The sequence below is a fragment of the Salmo trutta genome, chromosome 38, assembly GCF_901001165.1.
Source record: "Salmo trutta chromosome 38, fSalTru1.1, whole genome shotgun sequence".
Classification (NCBI taxonomy): domain Eukaryota; kingdom Metazoa; phylum Chordata; class Actinopteri; order Salmoniformes; family Salmonidae; genus Salmo; species Salmo trutta.
In genome coordinates, this window is record NC_042994.1 from 1,500,185 (window position 1) to 1,521,472 (window position 21,288).

Here is a 21,288-nt window from a genome sequence, read left to right on the forward strand (position 1 = left end):
ATGTTACTTGGTGATATGGTGCTGCTAGTGAAAAACAACATAGTCAGAATGTTACCTGGTGATATGGTGCTGCTAGTGAAAAACAACATAGTCAGAATGTTACTTGGTGATATGGTGCTGCTAGTGAAAAACAACATAGTCAGAATGTTACTTGGTGATATGGTGCTGCTAGTGAAAAACAACATAGTCAGAATGTTACTTGGTGATATGGTACTGCTAGTGAAAGACAACATTTGTAGACAGAATACAGACAACGGCGTTAAAACCAAGGTTACGATTGATACACAGTGTGTATACGTTTGATACACAGTGGTTGTACAAATGTATAGTATTAGTATACATATGTCTATTTTCAGAGAGATGAACAGAGTGCAATGCAGTTTAGTGCAGTTATTTAGATTACAGTTCAGACATGGCTTGATGCGGTGTGCAGCATCGAGTCCATAGTCTTTTAGTCTCTATAGGCCAGATAGCTGTTTGGTGAGGGCCACAGCCCGGGGGAATAAACTTTTCAGGTGGCAGTTTTGGTCATGAGTGACCTGAACCGCCTGCCAGAGGGGCATTTTTGGAGGAGGGGGTGACCGGGTGGGAGGGGTCGGGATGATCTTTCCTGCACGCTTCCTTGCCCTGGAGTCGAGCAGGACCTCGATGGAGGGCAGGTGGCAGCCGATGGCCCTCTCTGCAGAATGGACAGTGCATTGCAGTTTGCCCTTGCAGCGGGTGTTTGCCCTTGCAGAAAGGTGTTTTCCCAGCTTCACGTGTTGCATCATGTTGAACAGGAAGTCAGTGATCCACTGACAGATGGAGCTGGACACGTTCAGCTGGGAGTGTCTTGTAACAGTTTTGGGATGATGCTATTGAATGCTGAACTAAAGTTCACAAACAATATCACTGCATATGGATGCTGGAGTGAGTAGTCGTGCTGTTCTTCGCTCCGCGGGAAATATTACATTTCCTTACATTCCTTACATTACAACGGAACGATTTGATTAGTGTAATGTTAGCTAGTTAGCTACATAGTTGTCTTTGCATCAAGGATAAAGGTGTAGCTAAAGGTGTAGGTGTAGCTTTGAGAAACTAACTTTTAGAAACTAACAAGGTTAGCTAGCCAGCTAGCCAGCTGTATTTGTTCGTTCGCGCCGTTTTCCAAACGGCGTCAACATCACAACACCACAGCCACTGCTAGCTAGCCAACTTTACCAACTAGCGGTACTGTAGAAACTAAAAACATTACAACGGAACGATTTGATTAGTGTAACGTTAGCTAGCTACATAGTTGTCTTTGTATCAAAGATAAAGGTAAACGCAGCCACTGCTAGCTAGCCAACTCTACCAGCTACCAGCTAGCAGTACTGTATCATTTTTTGTCAATAAGATTTTTGCAACGTAAGCTTTCGAGTTGTGTAGTCCACTTGTGTAGCTAGCAGGACTGACTTTGTGTTAGCTAGCCAACGTTTAATTACTTCTGCGTTGTGAAAGGAACTAGACACGGACACGAATTATCCATTGGTCGTTTGTTGTAACCAAGTATTGGTGCTAACCGTGTGTTATTGGATGCTAGCATGCTAGTTAGCTACGGCGTCATAGGACACGGTGCACTGGGTGAATTTCACGGAAGAATACTGTACCAAGTTATCTAGCTGAATAAACTAAGTTTGAGCCTATTCCTGGAGACATTGAACCACTGTAGTTTACATCAATTATAATTTCTAAGTGGAAGTTGGAATAGTTATATTTGAGTGTTTCAGCGAATGGTTAGTGAGGGAGGCCCTGCTCTCTCGCTTCCCCAGTTGTTTAGTTTCCAATCTCCTTTGCATTAGCGTAGCCTCTTCTGTAGCCTGTCAACTATGTGTCTGTCTATCCCTGTTCTCTCCTCTCTGCACAGGCCACACAAACGCTTCACACCGCATGGCCGCTGCCACTCTAACCTGGTGGTCCCAGCGCGCACGACCCACGTGGAGTTCCAGGTCTCCGGCAGCCTCTGGAACTGCCGGTCTGCGGGCCAACAAGGCAGAGTTCATCTCAGCCTATGCTACCCTCCAGTCCCTCGACTTCTTGGCGCTGACGGAAACATGGATTACCACAGAAAACACTGCTACTCCTACTGCTCTCTCCTCATCTGACCACGTGTTCTCGCACACCCCGAGAGCATCTGGTCAGCGGGGTGGCGGGACTAGAATCCTCATCTCTCCCAAGTGGACATTCTCTCTTTCTCCCCTGACCCATCTGTATACCTCCTCCTTTGAATTCAATGCTGTCACAATCACTAGCCCATTCAAGCTTAACATCCTTATCATTTATCGCCCTCCAGGTTCCCTTGGAGAGTTCATCAATGAGCTTGACGCCTTGATAAGTTCCTTTCCTGAGGATGGCTTACCCCTCACAATTCTGGGTGACTTTAACCTCCCTACGTCTACCTTTGACTCATTTCTCTCTGCCTCATTCTTTCCACTCCTCTCCTCTTTTGGCCTCACCCTCTCACCGTCCCCCCCTACTCACAAGGCAGGCAATACGCTTGACCTCATCTTTACTAGATGCTGTTCTTCTACCAATCTCACTGCAACTCCCCTCCAAGTCTCCGACCACTACCTTATATCCGTTTCACTCTCACTCTCCTCCAACACTACTCACTCTGCCCCTACTCAGATGGTATTGCACCGTCGCAACCTTCGCTCTCTCTCTCCTGCTACTCTCTCCTCTTCCATCCTATCATCTCTTCCCTCTGCTCAAACCTTCTCCAACCAATCTCCTGATTCTGCCTCCTCAACCCTCCTCTCCTCCCTTTCTGCATCCTTTGACTCTATGTCCCATATCCTCCTGGCCGGCTCGATCCTCCCCTCCTGCTCCGTGGCTTGACGACTCATTGCGAGCTCACAGAACAGGGCTCCGGGCAGCCGAGCGGAAATGGAGGAAAACCAGCCTCCCTGCGGACCTGGCATCTTTTCACTCCCTCCTCTCCACATTTTCTTCCTCTGTTTCTGCTGCTAAAGCCACTTTCTACCACTCTAAATTCCAGGAAGCTCTTTGCCACCTTCTCCTCCCTCCTGAATCCTCCTCCCCCCCCCCCCCCTCTCTGCGGACGACTTTGTCAACCATTTTGAAAAGAAGATTAACGACATCCGATCCTCGTCCTGCTCACATTGCCCTACCCTATGCTTTGACCTCTTTCTCCCCTCTCTCTCCAGATGAAATCTTGTGACTTGTGATGGCCGGCCGCCCAACAACCTGCCCGCTTGACCCTATCCCCTCCTCTCTTCTCCAGGCCATTTCTGGAGACCTTCTCCCTTACCTCACCTCGCTCATCAACTCATCCTTGACCGCTGGCTACGTCCCTTCCGTCTTGAAGAGAGCGAGAGTTGCACCCCTTCTCAAAAAACCTACACTCGATCCCTCTGATGTCAACAACTACAGACCAGTATCCCTTCTTTCTTTTCTCTCCAAAACTCTTGAACGTGCCGTCCATTGCCAGCTCTCTTGCTATCCCTCTCAGAATGACCTTCTTGATCCAAATCAGTCAGGTTTCAAGACTGGTCATTCAACTGAGACTGCTCTTTTCTGTGTCACGGAGGCTCTCCGCACTGCTAAAGCTAACTCTCTCTCCTCTGCTCTCATCCTTCTAGACCTATCTGCTGCCTTTGATACTGTGAACCATCAGATCCTCCTCTCCACCCTCTCCGAGTTGGGCATCTCCGGCGCGGCTCACTCTTGGATTGCGTCCTACCTGACAGGTCGCTCCTACCAGGTGGCATGGCGAGAACGCCGCAGCCCGTCTGGTGTTCAACCTTCCCAAGTTCTCTCACGTCACCCTGCTCCTCCGCACACTCCACTGGCTTCCAGTTGAAGCTCGCATCTGCTACAAGACCATGGTGCTTGCCTACGGGGCTGTGAGGGGAACGGCACCTCCGTACCTTCAGGCTCTGATCAGTCCCTACACCCAAAGAAGGGCACTGCGTTCATCCACCTCTGGCCTGCTCGCCTCCCTACCTCTGCGGAAGCACAGTTCCCGCTCAGCCCAGTCAAAACTGTTCGCTGCTCTGGCACCCCAATGGTGGAACAAGCTCCCACTCACGACGCCTTGACAGCGAAGTCAATCACCACCTACCGGAGACACCTGAAACCCCACCTCTTTAAGGAATACCTAGGATAGGATAAAGTAATCCTTCTAACCCCCCCCCAAAAAAAAGATATCGATGTACTATTGTAAAGTGGTTGTTCCACTGGATATCATAAGGTGAATGCACCAATTTGTAAGTCGCTCTGGATAAGAGTGTCTGCTAAATGACGTAAATGTAAATGTTATCCAGGTGTTCGATGACGTAGCGTAGGCCCATGTGTGAGGTAGCCTAGTGGTTAACATCGCTTGGCCAGTAACCAAAAGGTCTCTGGTTCAAATCCCTGAGCCAACTAGGTGAAAAATCTGTCGATGTGGCCTTGAGCAAGGCACTTGCTCCTGTAAGTCGCTCTCGATAAGAGGGTCTGCTAAATGACTAAAATGTAAATGTTGACAGCATTGTCCACAGACCTGAGCATTTCTTATTGGACAAACCCAGTTAGTTCCTCCCTGTTTCCGTGTGTTCTTACGTTTGGTGCCTAATGAACACACCCCACTGTTTGTGCATCTGTGTGTCTCTTGCAGGTACGAAGGAGAGTTCATTCAGGGGAAGTTCCAAGGCGCAGGCGTCTTCAGTCGTTTTGACGGGATGAAGTTCGAAGGAGAGTTCAAGAGTGGATGTGTGCAGGGATACGGTAAACAGTAGAATCTCAGCAACACCCTCTTTATACTTTTCTTATAACTTTGAACTAAACAAGTTTATTCTGTCTCTCACTGTTAAATGACACAACTCACTTTGTAAAAGGAATCTGTAGCAGGGTCTTTTTCAATTATTCTGTATATTTAGAGGGGGGGTTTAATGTGTAGCAGTAAGGTTAGGTTTCGGTTTAAAACCTCTACGGGATCAGTGGGTCCCTTCCACGGGACGGTTGAACTAACGTAGGCTAATGCGATTAGCATGAAGCTGTAACAAGTAACAAGTAACAAGAACATTTCCCAGGACATAGACATATCTGATATTGGCAGAAAGCTTAAATTGTTGTTAATCTACAACATTTTGAACAGAAATGCAATGGTTCATTGATTCAGTCTAAAACTTTGCACATACACTGCTGCCATCTACTGACCAAAATCTAAATTGCGCCTGGGCTGGAATAATACAATATGGCCTTTCTCTTGCATTTCAAATATGATTGTACAAAACAAATACAATAAAACGCATGTTTTTTTCTTCGTATTATCTTTTACCGGATCTAATGTGTTATATTCTCCTACATTCATTTCACATTTACACAAACTTCCAAGTGTTTCCTTTCAAATGGTATCAAGAATATGCATATCCTTGCTTCAGATCCTGAGCTAAATGCAGTTAGATTTGGGTATGTCATTTTAGGCAAAAATTGAAAAAAAGGGGCGGATCCATAAGAGGTTTAAGTTAATGACATAAACCTGAACTTGAACTTAAACATGACCTTTGCAGGTATGCTGACGTTCGCTGACGGAGGTCTGGAAAGAGGGGGAGGAGGAAGAGGAGGAGGAAGAGGAGGGACGAGCCACGAGGGTCTGTTTGAGAGAGGCCAGCTGGTGGGCAGAGAGGGGTGCCAGGGCACGGTGCAGCGAGCACAGGGGGCAGCCGCCAAGGCACGGGCACTCTCCATGTGACCTGCAGCTAGGGTGCGCTACTCAGGGAACAATTCACTATCATACTCACACCCTTCTTTTTCTTCATTCATCTCATTCTGTTCTCTGTCTTTACGGTTATACTCCTCTGTACACAGTGTACAAAACATTAAGAACACCTTTGCTCTCAGAACAGCCTCAATTCGTCGTGGGCCTGGATTCTACAAGGTGTTGAAAGCGTTCCACAGGGATGCTGGCCCATGTTGACTCCAAATGCTTCCCACAGTTGTGTCAAGTTGACTGGATGTCCTTCGGGTGGTGGACCATTCTTGATACACACAGGAAACTGTTGAGCGTGAAAAACCCAGCAGAGATGCAGTTCTTGACACACACAAACTGGTGCGCCTGGCAGACTTTTGATTGTCTCTATTAAAAAGAGGAGGATCCCATCAGCTATCTGTAGGCTAACTATATTTATTTCTCAACTCTCATAATATTTAGCATATTGCTTCGCTTTACAATCGGGGTAGCCTACCTGACTGGCATGAAAATGAACCGAGGGAAAAGTGCCTTCGTTTCCTATTCAAGTGCATATGGATCACAGGTACATGATAATGGCCCATTCTAAACCAAAACTAATCTCACACAAATATTATTTAGCGTATGTAAAGACAAGACTAAATTGAGAATAGTCTGATTCGTGACAATATTATCCCTTGTGAATGATACCCAGTGTGTGCAATCTAAGGCAAGAAACAGCACATGCATATTTTTTGGGACTTTTATTAGATCATAGTCGCATGCATCGTGTGGTATGGCCCATAGACCTATATGTTTTGATAAGGTTTGTATCACAACTAAAGTGGCCAAAAAACTCCAAACATAGCCTCTAGGCCCAAGACCCCTGGAACATGGTAGGAGTGCCCATAGCCTACAGAGCCTAATGAAACCTGTTCTTATAAGCCATCATTGTGCAATCGCGTGTGAAAACAGTTTTGACTGGACACTATTTTAAAGAAGATCCCAGCTTTCTCTTACTGCTATATTTATTGCTTAATTCTTAAAATGAAGTACATTAATCCGCTTTATAAATGGTGTACCGTACTTGGCATTTTAAAAACGTAACCGCACGAAACCTCCATTTGCTTTTCGAGTGAAGGCTACGGATGACATGTATTTTTTTATGTTTCTAAAAAATAATTTCACACATATATTAGTAGGCTATATGTAAAGACCAGATTAAATTGAGAATAGTCTGATGGGTGAGAATATTATCAAGCGCTTGTCAAATTGTGAATGAGAGACTGATGAAGTGTGTGCTGCCTGCGCAAGAAACAGAGCAGAGTGCTTCCCTTTCATTCAACTTTTTTAAAATCATCATTAGTCGCATCGTACGGCCTTCGAATGAATTCGAAACCTAAACATATTGCCCAGCGTTTGTATCACAACTAAAGTTGCATAAATACCTTTAAAATAAGCATATAGGAAGACCTGTTCCTTTGTTAAGCGCTCAACACAGAATAGCGGGGTGTGCGCACTACCTCAGAAATCGTTTGGAAAAATATCCTTTCTATTTTATTCAGCTGTGTTCAATTGTATTGTTCTTAATGTAAAATAATATAAAATAATGCCACGGGAATTATAAACTAATCCAGTCTGCTAAATTAACTAGTGTAGCCCACAGCCATATGGCATAGCCAGATCAGGGCCTTATCATAAGGACAACTCAGACTATTATTCAGTTATTCGGTTCTTCTGAAATAGGCTACATTTTCTTCATATCAAAGTGTTTCTTTAGACCTGCCTAAAATTAATAATAGATTTATTGTGATGGTATAGGCTATATTACATGGATTTATTATACTTTTTAAAATGTAGATTTTCCAAAAGGTCCGCATCAGTGGCGTGTAGGCTATGCATTGAAGCCGGAGATGCTAAACATGTTTATGCTAATTAGCGGTCAATTACCGTGAGATCGGCAGTTATTTGCATGACAATCACCAGCTGACAAAATGTGATGACCGCCACAGCCCTATGTACACTCTGTGTGTATTACCTTCTTTTGTTTCTCTCTCTTTTCTTTGTTCGTCTTGATCTGTATGTTTTCTCACCCCTCTTTGGATCCACATCTTTCTCTATCCATGTCTTTCTATTGGTCTCTACCTCTCTCGTGTGTTTTCCCCTCTGGTTGTGCTTGCTTGGTGCGCTACATGTCATTAGACTTCACCCTCTACATCACAGTCAACCAACGAGCTGCTGAATCTGATCCAGGATCTGCTGAGCCAAAACCCACACCTCCTCCTCATTCCTAACCGTTCGTTCAACATACGCTGCTACCTACCTACTGCTAAATATGTTCCCAGATCAGCTCTAACCGACATCAACCGCAACTACTCAGGAGTTGAAACTAGTGTCCAAGCAGGCAGAGACCATATTTGGATCTGTCACATTTCCACCACAGGGTTTTACACCGGTGCTTGGCCTAAAGACTCAGACTTTACACCGGTGTCCCTGTGGAAAAGCAGCATTAGAGGCCAGAGACTCAGTATTAGAGGCCAGACACTCAGTATTAGAGGCCAGCATTAGAAGAATTCATACTCTGTGCCACATAACATGGCTCAATCTGTTCTGGGGTCAGCTGACTGAAACGCCATTATCTTAATGGCAGTGGTTCTCAATAGATGCCTCGCTAGGGACTGGAGTATTCCCCTGGTAGCAAGCAGGACAGAAGATTTTCCCTGATCATGTGATCTGCCCAGGACAAAAACTCCAGGCTTTAATTATTGTTGTCTATGCCCCAAGTTCTTACTGGTCCGGCCACATGGTTAGGGAAAGCTCCTGTCCCTGGTTATAGCTACTGCGTTGTGAGGTAGGGATGATGGTAGGGGTGTATTTTCATTGGGTGGTAAGGGATGGTGGCCATATTGGGACAAATGACAAGTGTGTCTGCATTAAGATGACACTAGTGCAATTTGATAAAGATATTTAGCAATTTAACTTTGGGGTGCAATCGTCCTTAAATAAGGGTTTAGATACAGAGAAGAGAAGACTAAACTACTGCTGTGTCTGTCATAGGGTAATGGGCCCTGGTCAAATGTAGTGCACTCTATAGGGAATAGGGTGCCATTTGGGACATACAATCGTGATAAAGTCAGACAGTGGAGCACTAGTTTTGATTTGTCAACAACTTCATCACACAGAAGAAAACCACCATTACAGGAACACACAGATGAACTTCCTGTATAGCTGTTCCCTTCCTGTATCTGAAAAATATGTCATCCATTTTTTACGATAAATAAGGTTAAATGTTTAATGTCAGTATCTGTTTTCACAGAAAAAAGTTTTGAACTAACTAATCTCAAGTTTTGTGAACAGTCGTTCTAGTAACTAACACATTTCACACGTGGTATGATCATGTGACATTGTGCCTGTTAAGGGACATTGTGCCTGTTAAGGGAGAGTTGTCTGTGTGTATATGTAGTGGGCAGGGGGAGGGGGCATTAGGGGAGAGGTGTCTCTGTGTATATGTAGTGGGCAGGGGGAGGGGGCATTAGGGGAGAGGTGTCTGTGTGTATATGTAGTGGGCAGGGGGAGGGGGCATTAGGGGAGAGGTGTCTGTGTGTATATGTAGTGGGCAGGGAGAGGTGTCTGTGTGTATATGTAGTGTGCAGGGGGAGGGGGCATTAGGGGAGAGGTGTCTGTGTGTATATGTAGTGTGCGGGGGGAGGGGGCATTAGGGGAGAGGTGTCTGTGTGTATATGTAGTTGGCAGGGGGAGGGGGCATTAGGGGAGAGATGTCTGTGTGTATATGTAGTGTGTGGGGGGAGGGGGCATTAGGGGAGAGGTGTCTGTGTGTATATGTAGTGTGTGGGGGAAGGGGGCATTAGGGGAGAGGTGTCTGTGTGTGTATATGTAGTGGGCAGGGGGAGGGGGCATTAGGGGAGAGGTGTCTGTGTGTATATGTAGTGTGCTGGGGGAGGGGGCATTAGGGGAGAGGTGTCTGTGTGTGTATATGTAGTGTGAGGGGGGAGGGGGCATTAGGGGAGAGGTGTCTGTGTGTATATGTAGTGTGCGGGGGGAGGGGGCATTAGGGGAGAGGTGTCTGTGTGTATATGTAGTGTGCGGGGGGAGGGGGCATTAGGGGAGAGGTGTCTGTGTGTATATGTAGTGTGCTGGGGGAGGGGGCATTAGGGGAGAGGTGTCTGTGTGTATATGTAGTGTGCGGGGGGAGGGGGCATTAGGGGAGAGGTGTCTGTGTGTATATGTAGTGTGCTGGGGGAGGGGGCATTAGGGGAGAGGTGTCTGTGTGTATATGTAGTGGGCAGGGAGAGGTGTCTGTGTGTATATGTAGTGTGCAGGGGGAGGGGGCATTAGGGGAGAGGTGTCTGTGTGTATATGTAGTGTGCGGGGGGAGGGGGCATTAGGGGAGAGGTGTCTGTGTGTATATGTAGTTGGCAGGGGGAGGGGGCATTAGGGAGAGATGTCTGTGTGTATATGTAGTGTGTGGGGGGAGGGGGCATTAGGGGAGAGGTGTCTGTGTGTATATGTAGTGTGTGGGGGAAGGGGGCATTAGGGGAGAGGTGTCTGTGTGTGTATATGTAGTGGGCAGGGGGAGGGGGCATTAGGGGAGAGGTGTCTGTGTGTATATGTAGTGTGCTGGGGGAGGGGGCATTAGGGGAGAGGTGTCTGTGTGTGTATATGTAGTGTGAGGGGGGAGGGGGCATTAGGGGAGAGGTGTCTGTGTGTATATGTAGTGTGCGGGGGGAGGGGGCATTAGGGGAGAGGTGTCTGTGTGTATATGTAGTGTGCGGGGGGAGGGGGCATTAGGGGAGAGGTGTCTGTGTGTATATGTAGTGTGCTGGGGGAGGGGGCATTAGGGGAGAGGTGTCTGTGTGTATATGTAGTGTGCGGGGGGAGGGGGCATTAGGGGGAGAGGTGTCTGTGTGTATATGTAGTGTGCTGGGGGAGGGGGCATTAGGGGAGAGGTGTCTGTGTGTATATGTAGTGTGCTGGGGGAGGGGGCATTAGGGGAGAGGTGTCTGTGTGTATATGTAGTGTGCTGGGGGAGGGGCATTAGGGGAGAGATGTCTGTGTGTATATGTAGTGTGAGGGGGGAGGGGGCATTAGGGGAGAGGTGTCTGTGTGTATATGTAGTGTGCTGGGGAGGGGGCATTAGGGGAGAGGTGTCTGTGTGTATATGTAGTGTGCGGGGGGAGGGGGCATTAGGGGAGAGGTGTCTGTGTGTATATGTAGTGTGCTGGGGGAGGGGGCATTAGGGGAGAGGTGTCTGTGTGTATATGTAGTGTGCTGGGGGAGGGGGCATTAGGGGAGAGGTGTCTGTGTGTATATGTAGTGTGCTGGGGGAGGGGCATTAGGGGAGAGATGTCTGTGTGTATATGTAGTGGGCAGGGGGAGGGGGCATTAGGGGAGAGATGTCTGTGTGTATATGTAGTGTGCTGGGGGAGGGGCATTAGGGGAGAGATGTCTGTGTGTATATGTAGTGGGCAGGGGGAGGGGGCATTAGGGGAGAGATGTCTGTGTGTATATGTAGTGTGCTGGGGGAGGGGGCATTAGGGGAGAGGTGTCTGTGTGTATATGTAGTGTGCGGGGGGGAGGGGGCATTAGGGGAGAGGTGTCTGTGTGTATATGTAGTGTGCGGGGGGAGGGGGCATTAGGGGAGAGGTGTCTGTGTGTATATGTAGTGTGCTGGGGGAGGGGGGCATTAGGGGAGAGGTGTCTGTGTGTATATGTAGTGTGCTGGGGGAGGGGCATTAGGGGAGAGGTTGTCTGTGTGTATATGTAGTGTGCTGGGGGAGGGGGCATTAGGGGAGAGGTGTCTGTGTGTATATGTAGTGTGCTGGGGGAGGGGGCATTAGGGGAGAGGTGTCTGTGTGTATATGTAGTGTGTGGGGGAAGGGGGCATTAGGGGAGAGGTGTCTGTGTGTATATGTAGTGTGAGGGGGGAGGGGGCATTAGGGGAGAGGTGTCTGTGTGTATATGTAGTGGGCAGGGGGAGGGGGCATTAGGGGAGAGGTGTCTGTGTGTATATGTAGTGTGCGGGGGGAGGGGGCATTAGGGGAGAGGTGTCTGTGTGTATATGTAGTGGGCAGGGGGAGGGGGCATTAGGGGAGAGGTGTCTGTGTGTATATGTAGTGTGCGGGGGGAGGGGGCATTAGGGGAGAGGTGTCTGTGTGTATATGTAGTGGGCAGGGGGAGGGGGCATTAGGGGAGAGGTGTCTGTGTGTATATGTAGTGTGCTGGGGGAGGGGGCATTAGGGGAGAGGTGTCTGTGTGTATATGTAGTGTGCAGGGGGAGGGGGCATTAGGGGAGAGGTGTCTGTGTGTATATGTAGTGTGCTGGGGGAGGGGGGCATTAGGGGAGAGGTGTCTGTGTGTATATGTAGTGTGCAGGGGGAGGGGGCATTAGGGGAGAGGTGTCTGTGTGTATATGTAGTGTGCAGGGGGAGGGGGCATTAGGGGAGAGGTGTCTGTGTGTATATGTAGTGTGCTGGGGAAGGGGGCATTAGGGGAGAGGTGTCTGTGTGTATATGTAGTGTGCTGGGGGAGGGGGCATTAGGGGAGAGGTGTCTGTGTGTATATGTAGTGTGCTGGGGGAGGGGGCATTAGGGGAGAGGTGTCTGTGTGTATATGTAGTGTGCGGGGGGAGGGGGCATTAGGGGAGAGGTGTCTGTGTGTATATGTAGTGTGCTGGGGGAGGGGGCATTAGGGGAGAGGTGTCTGTGTGTATATGTAGTGTGCTGGGGGAGGGGGCATTAGGGGAGAGGTGTCTGTGTGTGTATATGTAGTGTGCTGGGGGAGGGGGCATTAGGGGAGAGGTGTCTGTGTGTATATGTAGTGTGCGGGGGGAGGGGGCATTAGGGGAGAGGTGTCTGTGTGTATATGTAGTGTGCAGGGGGAGGGGGCATTAGGGGAGAGATGTCTGTGTGTATATGTAGTGTGCGGGGGGAGGGGGCATTAGGGGAGAGGTGTCTGTGTGTATATGTAGTGTGCGGGGGGAGGGGGCATTAGGGGAGAGGTGTCTGTGTGTATATGTAGTGTGCGGGGGGAGGGGGCATTAGGGGAGAGGTGTCTGTGTGTATATGTAGTGTGCGGGGGGAGGGGGGCATTAGGGGAGAGGTGTCTGTGTGTATATGTAGTGTGCTGGGGGAGGGGGCATTAGGGGAGAGGTGTCTGTGTGTATATGTAGTGTGCTGGGGGAGGGGGCATTAGGGGAGAGGTGTCATACCCATTGAAACGGAGGGCAGCTGTGTTTCACCTCAAACTTGCCTATTCAAGTATATATTTACAAGATGGATTTTTATACATATTCAATAGAAAAAAATGGGGTGCAGCTTATTTCTGGTGTGGGGGTGTCTGTCTTACACCTGTCATTCATTTATGCGGCTCTAAAGGGCTTTTCACACTACTGGGCCGAACAGAGCCGATCCAAACCAAGCTGTACTGAGCTGGCCTTGTTAGGCATCCACCGTTGTTGCTGTCTGAAATCATGGCTTCTGCCTTCGTATCACGCTGTAATCACTGAAAACCTGTTCCGTCTCCATATGAAAATATGACACTACAGAATGACATCCTTTCACTTCTGTGTATTGAATCACCTTCCACCTGTTCTTGGTGGAAGGTGTACACTACCGTTCAAAAGTTTGGGGTCACTTAGTGTCCTTGTTTTTGAAAGAAAAGCATCTTTTTTTGTCCATTAAAATAACATCAATTTGATCAGAAATACAGTGTAGACATTGTTAATGTTGTAAATGACTATTGTAGCTGGAAACAACAGATTTTTTATGGACTATCTAGGCCCATTATCAGCAACCATCACTCCTGTGTTCCAATGGCATGTTGTGTTAGCTAATCCAAGTTTATCATTTTAAAAGACTAATTGATCATTAGAAAACCCTTTTTCAATTATATTAGCACAGCTGAAAACTGTTGGTCTGATTAAAGAAGCAATAAAACTGGCCTTCTTTAGACTAGTTGAGTATCTGGAGCATCAGCATTTGTGGGTTCGATTACAGGCTCAAAATGGCCAGAAACAAATAACTTTCTTCTGAAACTCGGCAGTCTATTCTTGTTCTTTGAGAAATGAAGGCTATTCCATGCGAGAGATTGCCAAGAAACTGAAGATCTCGTACAACACTGTGTACTGCTCCCTTCACAGAACAGTGCAAACTGACTCTTATTTCAAAAACAAGGACATTTCTAAGTGACCCCAAACATTTGAACGGTAGTTTATATACACTATATCTAGGAATACATTCTGTTGTTATAGAAAATGTCTCATGTGGTTTTGATGATGAGACACATATTAGTCTTAACGGTTAGATGTGTATGACAGTGTTGCTCAAGCCATTCCTGGGGGTACTGGTTTTTGTTCTAGCCCAACACTAATAAACCTCATTCTAATCAGGTTTGTTAGCGCCTGCTGCGTCACTTGGGGGTTGTTCTGGCTCAGCACCTGAATGTGCTAGTGCTGGGGTAGAACAAAAACATGCACCCCCTGAGGATCCCCTAGGAATGGATTGAGGAATACTGACTGGTGTCTGGAACTGGGGGTGAACCCTTTACAGGGTTTGCAAAATTCCGTTAACTTATCTGAAATGCTAAGGTTTTCCAGAAATCCTGGTTGGAAGATTCCGGATTTCCTGCTTATACCCTTATGATTCAGGGTTAAATCCAACCGGGATTTCTGGAAAACCTGGGAATTTTGGGAAAGTTACCGGTATTTTACAACCCTTTACAAATCTCTAACCATTCTGAGAACAACCTAATGTCTTTATTACATGACCAGTTAGTTACAGTAACAGAACAAGCTCATGTCAAGGTGCTTGGTTTGGTGTAGAGGTATTTTGTTTAATCTGTGTCTGATATATTTAAATTGAGACTATATGACTGTTTACTTTACAATATACCAAGTTCCTGGTTCTATATAGTGGAAGTCCTGAGTTGAATGTATGTTTTATTTCTACACGTTCTATTGCAGTGATATCTCTGGGAGCTGAAACACAAAGCTATTCTCCATTGTTTTTACTCTGATGTTGTATCTTAAGTGTTGTGGTGCTGTACTAGAGACTCTAGTGTAATTCACATTTAGCAGAACTATAAAAAGTCACCGCAATGCTTTCATTGCATGGACACTTACACACACCGTTTGTCGTGCGCCGGCATAACAGATACGACGTAGACAAATTGTTAAACGAGCGTCCTCATAAGTACAGAAAGTCTATTGGTCCATCACACCAGGCCCTGAGAGACTCCTGTCCGAGGGGTGTACTTGTACATCAAGCTGCCTCACGGCTCCTATGAAGCCTTGGCTCGTGCACGGCTACTTACTTACTATAGCCACCATGTCTAAGTAAACACACACACACACACACACCGAAAACACACTAATCAAAGGGATAGAACAACTGTGTGCCTGCATTGAACCTATGGAACACTGTGCTTTGAATCCATCCATAATGACTATTACAGTTTGAGGGTTTTTCAGGTTGGCTTTTTGTTTGTTTATCTTTTCCCTGCTAATGAAGGAACGAGCCAGTCAACCAGAGCCCTGGGGTCGTGTTCACTAGGCACCAAACGGAAGCAAGGGGCAGAAACGGACTAACCTGAACTTGTACAATAAAAAAAGCTTGTTTTTGTGTCCTGTTGCAAAGTGTTTTTGCACTGTTGTGCTACGGTGTGCACTAATGAATATGACCCTGTTGGAGTTCAACAGTACACAGTGGGCACCACCAGTGTTATAGTGTACAGGGAAATAGTCTATTAAAGCTAATCACTAAGGTCTTCTCAGAATAGGTTTCCTGTGCTGTTGTTCTCTGTTTGGGGTCTCGGGAGTGTTTGTGTGTGTGTGAGAGAGAGATGGGAGATAGGAAGGAGAGCAACAGAGAGAAAGAAACAAACAAATAAAGAGGGAGATAAACGTGTTGCGATTTCAGGGAAACTGAAAAACTGTGATGTCATCGGAGCCAAATGATCATTGTGTTCTCTATGGGGATTTCAAAAGGCATATTCTACATGTATTTGTAGACAAAAGTACTTGGCATTAAAATGAACATTTAAGATCATTAATTAAAGAGAAAACTAATTTTGACTTGTCTTCGCTAATTACATTTTTGTTTTTATGAAGTAGAGCAAATGTTAGGAGGTGAAAAGAGCATGGATTTTAATTAAGTGTAGTTGTGTCTGTTAGTGGTGGTCCTTAATAGACTGGGTTAGAAACCTCTGGATGGTATGTCAGCAAAACGCAACCACCCCACCCACACCCACACACACACGTCCTAAAACCAAAATACACACATGCACACACACGCCCTAAACCAAAAGACTCTCTCTCTCTCTCACACATGCACACCCTAAACCAAAACACACCCACACACTGTGAGCAGTATTTTGGACTCTCATCCCATAATTCCCAGGAGTAGCTATCCTACAGACAGCCCTACAGCCATCCTCCTCCTTCTCCTCCGGTTCTCTCTCTCTCCCCCTCCTGACAGACAGCCCTACAGCCATCCTCCTCCTTCTCCTCCGGTTCTCTCTCTCTCCCCCTCCTGACAGACAGCCCTACAGCCATCCTCCTCCTTCTCCTCCGGTTCTCTCTCTCCCCCCTCCTGACAGACAGCCCTACAGCCATCCTCCTCCTTCTCCTCCGGTTCTCTCTCTCCCCCCTCCTGACAGACAGCCCTACAGCCATCCTCCTCCTTCTCCTCCGGTTCTCTCTCTCTCCCCCCTCCTGACAGACAGCCCTACAGCCATCCTCCTCCTTCTCCTCCGGTTCTCTCTCTCTCCCCCTCCTGACAGACAGCCCTACAGCCATCCTCCTCCTTCTCCTCCGGTTCTCTCTCTCCCCCCTCCTGACAGACAGCCCTACAGCCATCCTCCTCCTTCTCCTCCGGTTCTCTCTCTCTCCCCCTTCCTGACAGACAGCCCTACAGCCCTTCTCCTCCGGTTCTCTCTCTCTCCCCCCTCCTGACAGACAGCCCTACAGCCATTCTCCGCCGGTTCTCTCTCTCTCCCCCTCCTGACAGACAGCCCTACAGCCATCCTCCTTCTTCTCCTCCGGTTCTCTCTCTCTCCCCCTCCTGACAGACAGCCCTACAGCCATCCTCCTTCTTCTCCTCCGGTTCTCTCTCTCTCCCCCCTCCTGACAGACAGCCCTACAGCCCTTCTCCTCCGGTTCTCTCTCTCTCCCCCCTCCTGACAGACAGCCCTACAGCCCTTCTCCTCCGGTTCTCTCTCCCCCCTCCTGACAGACAGCCCTACAGCCATCCTCCTCCTTCTCCTCCGGTTCTCTCTCTCCCCCCTCCTGACAGACAGCCCTACAGCCATCCTCCTCCTTCTCCGGTTCTCTCTCTCCCCCCTCCTGACAGACAGCCCTACAGCCATCCTCCTCCTTCTCCTCCGGTTCTCTCTCTCTCCCCCCCTCCTGACAGACAGCCCTACAGCCATCCTCCTCCTTCTCCTCCGGTTCTCTCTCTCCCCCCTCCTGACAGACAGCCCTACAGCCCTTCTCCTCCGGTTCTCTCTCTCTCCCCCCTCCTGACAGACAGCCCTACAGCCATCCTCCTCCTTCTCCTCCGGTTCTCTCTCTCCCCCCTCCTGACAGACAGCCCTACAGCCATCCTCCTCCTTCTCCTCCGGTTCTCTCTCTCCCCCCTCCTGACAGACAGCCCTACAGCCCTTCTCCTCCGGTTCTCTCTCTCTCCCCCCTCCTGACAGACAGCCCTACAGCCCTTCTCCTCCGGTTCTCTCTCTCTCCCCCCTCCTGACAGACAGCCCTACAGCCCTTCTCCTCCGGTTCTCTCTCTCTCCCCCCTCCTGACAGACAGTCCTACACCCCTCCTTCTCTTCTTCCTCCTCCCCGTTCTCTCTCTCCCCCTCCTGTCAACTAAAATAGCTTTAAGGTGTGTTTAGGTTGGACTTTAACCCCCCGCCTGTTCCGTCTCCTTGGCAACCGTTCAGAGTTCCCTTAATTTGTATCATCTGAATCCCAAGTGCTGCCTGCCTGCCTGCCACCATAATCATACAGCTTGTTGCCATGGCGAAATATTTAAATATTGTTTTTCCGCTTTTCGGCCGTTCACTATAGACGTCTTTACCTGACGAGTGTAGAAGTGTCAGTTGAAGGAAGAAACACTTTTGTGCGTGTGCATGTCTGTGTGCGTGTGTGTTGTCTTTAGTTCCCTGACTAAAAGAAATGAATCCTTCAACACTAGAATGCGATGGGGGGGGGGGTTGGTTTATTCATTTCCTTGGTGTTTATTTTTTTCTTCCAGTGGGACAGATTTACTCTCTCAGTCTATTTCACACTTGTGTGTGTTTTAAAGAAAGCTCTTTGTTATCTTATCAGCCAAGCTTCACGGCAAGCACGCTCTCACACACACACCACACACACACCCTTCACAGACTCCCAAAAGCTTTGAAGCGTGTTAGTGTGGAACTGCAAACCACAGATTGATAGGACCTGCTACTGCAGAGACACAGATAAACACTGTTACTGAGCAGAGAATGGTACCAATAAACTTGACTATACGAATAGAAAATCAGCCTGTGTTGCCTGGTTTAATACATAAAAAAACACTACTTAAAACACTGCTATGATCAATGGCTTTGGATTGTATAAAGACAATACATTTGGGGGTGATCCGCTTTTCCTGTGTGTTTCTGGTATATCAGGCCCTAAGCATTTCTAACATGGGGGTTGAGGGCGGCGGATGTAGTTCACACATGCACGTTTGACGCGTTCAGGGTGTTGAAATATTTCACGTGAATAGAAAAGGAGAACAGCCACCTGTTGAGACGCTCCAGGACTTTAGCGTTTCCTTCAGGGCTACCGAGTGGCGCAGCGGTCTGAGGCACCGCGTCTCAGTGCTAGAGGCGTCACTACAGACCATGGTTCGATCCCGGGCTGTATCACAACCGGCCGTGATCGGGAATCCCATAGGGCGGCGCACAATTGGCCCAGCATCGTCCGGGTTAGGGGAGGGTTTTGCCGGGGGTAGACCGTCATTGTAAAATAAGAATTTGTTCTTAACTGACTTCCTTAGTTAAATAAAGGTTAAATAAAAAAAGTATTTAAATGGTCTGAATCCCAAATGGCACACCAATCCCTATATAGTGCACTACTTTTGCATAGGGCTCAGGTCAAAAGTAGTGAACTATGAAGAGAAGAGGGTGCCATTTGGGACGCAGATATCCCTGAAGGAGGTGAACCTACAGTCTACTGTAGGTACATGTAGACTGTAACGTAACAGTAGCCTATGGCTGAATGGGACCCTATTTCTTACATAGTGCACTATTTTGACCAGGGCCCATATGGGAATTGGGTGTAGGGAAAAGGGTGTAGGGAATAGGGTGTCATTTGGGATGCGGAGGCCTCAAGTGAAGTTTTAATGTCACGTGCACAAGTACAGTGAAATACCTTTAATGCCCAGCTCTAACCCCAACTATGCAGTAATCAATAACAATGTAATACTGAGAAATACAAGGTTGAACAAAAACACACCAGATATAAAAAGAACTAAGAAGAACACGATCAAGTAAGTAAGAATACTATATACAGGGTCAGTACCAGTACCATATTATAATGTACAGGGATACTGGATCTATAGAGGTAGATATGTATAGGGGTAAACATACTATATACAGGTTCAGTACCATATTATAATGTACAGGGATACTGGATCTATAGAGGTAGATATGTATAGGGGTAAACATACTATATACAGGGTCAGTACCATATTATAATGTACAGGGATACTGGATCTATAGAGGTAGATATGTATAGGGGTAAACATACTATATACAGGGTCAGTACCATATTATAATGTACAGGGATACTGGATCTATAGAGGTAGATATGTATAGTGGTAAACATACTATATACAGGGTCAGTTCCAGTACCATATTATAATGTACAGGGATACTGGATCTATAGAGGTAGATATGTATAGGGGTAAACATACTATATACAGGGTCAGTACCAGTACCATATTATAATGTACAGGGATACTGGATCTATAGAGGTAGATATGTATAGGGGTAAACATACTATATACAGGGTCAGTACCATATTATAATGTACAGGGATACTGGATCTATAGAGGTAGATGTGTATAGGGGTAAACATTCTATATACAGGGTCAGTACCAGTACCATATTATAATGTACAGGGATACTGGATCTATAGAGGTAGATATGTATAGGGGTAAACATACTATATACAGGGTCAGTTCCATATTATAATGTACAGGGATACTGGATCTATAGAGGTAGATATGTATAGGGGTAAACATACTATATACAGAGTCAGTTCCAGTACCATATTATAATGTACAGGGATACTGGATCTATAGAGGTAGATATGTATAGGGGTAAACATACTATATACAGGGTCAGTACCATATTATAATGTACAGGGATACTGGATCTATAGAGGTAGATATGTATAGGGGTAAACATACTATATACAGGGTCAGTACCATATTATAATGTACAGGGATACTGGATCTATAGAGGTAGATATGTATAGGGGTAAACATACTATATACAGGGTCAGTACCATATTATAATGTACAGGGATACTGGATCTATAGAGGTAGATATGTATAGTGGTAAACATACTATATACAGGGTCAGTTCCAGTACCATATTATAATGTACAGGGATACTGGATCTATAGAGGTAGATATGTATAGGGGTAAACATACTATATACAGGGTCAGTTCCAGTACCATATTATAATGTACAGGGATACTGGATCTATAGAGGTAGATATGTCTAGTGGTAAACATACTATATACAGGGTCAGTTCCAGTACCATATTATAATGTACAGGGATACTGGATCTATAGAGGTAGATATGTATAGGGGTAAACATACTATATACAGGGTCAGTTCCAGTACCATATTATAATGTACAGGGATACTGGATCTATAGAGGTAGATATGTATAGGGGTAAACATACTATATACAGGGTCAGTACCATATTATAATGTACAGGGATACTGGATCTATAGAGGTAGATATGTATAGGGGTAAACATACAATATACAGGGTCAGTACCATATTGTAATGTACAGGGATACTGGATCTATAGAGGTAGATATGTATAGGGGTAAACATACTATATACAGGGTCAGTTCCAGTTCCATATTATAATGTACTGGGATACTGGATCTATAGAGGTAGATATGTATAGGGGTAAACATACTATATACAGGGCCAGTTCCAGTACCATATTATAATGTACCAGGATACTGGATCTATAGAGGTAGATATGTATAGTGGTAAACATACTATATACAGGGTCAGTTCCAGTACCATATTATAATGTACAGGGATACTGGATCTATAGAGGTAGATATGTATAGGGGTAAACATACTATATACAGGGTCAGTTCCAGTACCATATTATAATGTACAGGGATACTGGATCTATAGAGGTAGATGTGTATAGGGGTAAACATACTATATACAGGGTCAGTTCCAGTACCATATTATAATGTACAGGGATACTGGATCTATAGAGGTAGATATGTATAGGGGTAAACATACTATATACAGGGTCAGTACCATATTATAATGTACAGGGATACTGGAT

The 21,288-nt window shown here is 46.5% G+C and overlaps 1 protein-coding gene across 1 annotated transcript in view; it reads left to right on the plus strand.

Moving 5' to 3' along the window:
- LOC115178310 (MORN repeat-containing protein 4) overlaps window positions 1-15,779 on the plus strand; it is a 37,266-nt gene extending 21,487 nt beyond the window's left edge. The window contains exons 4-6 of the mRNA XM_029739435.1: window positions 4,637-4,746; window positions 5,532-5,635; window positions 15,217-15,779. Of these exons, the coding sequence (XP_029595295.1) occupies window positions 4,637-4,746; window positions 5,532-5,635; window positions 15,217-15,258 (256 nt within the window). The 3' untranslated portion in view covers window positions 15,259-15,779. The remainder of the gene's footprint in view (window positions 1-4,636; window positions 4,747-5,531; window positions 5,636-15,216) is intronic.
- The last annotated feature ends 5,509 nt before the right edge of the window (window positions 15,780-21,288 follow it).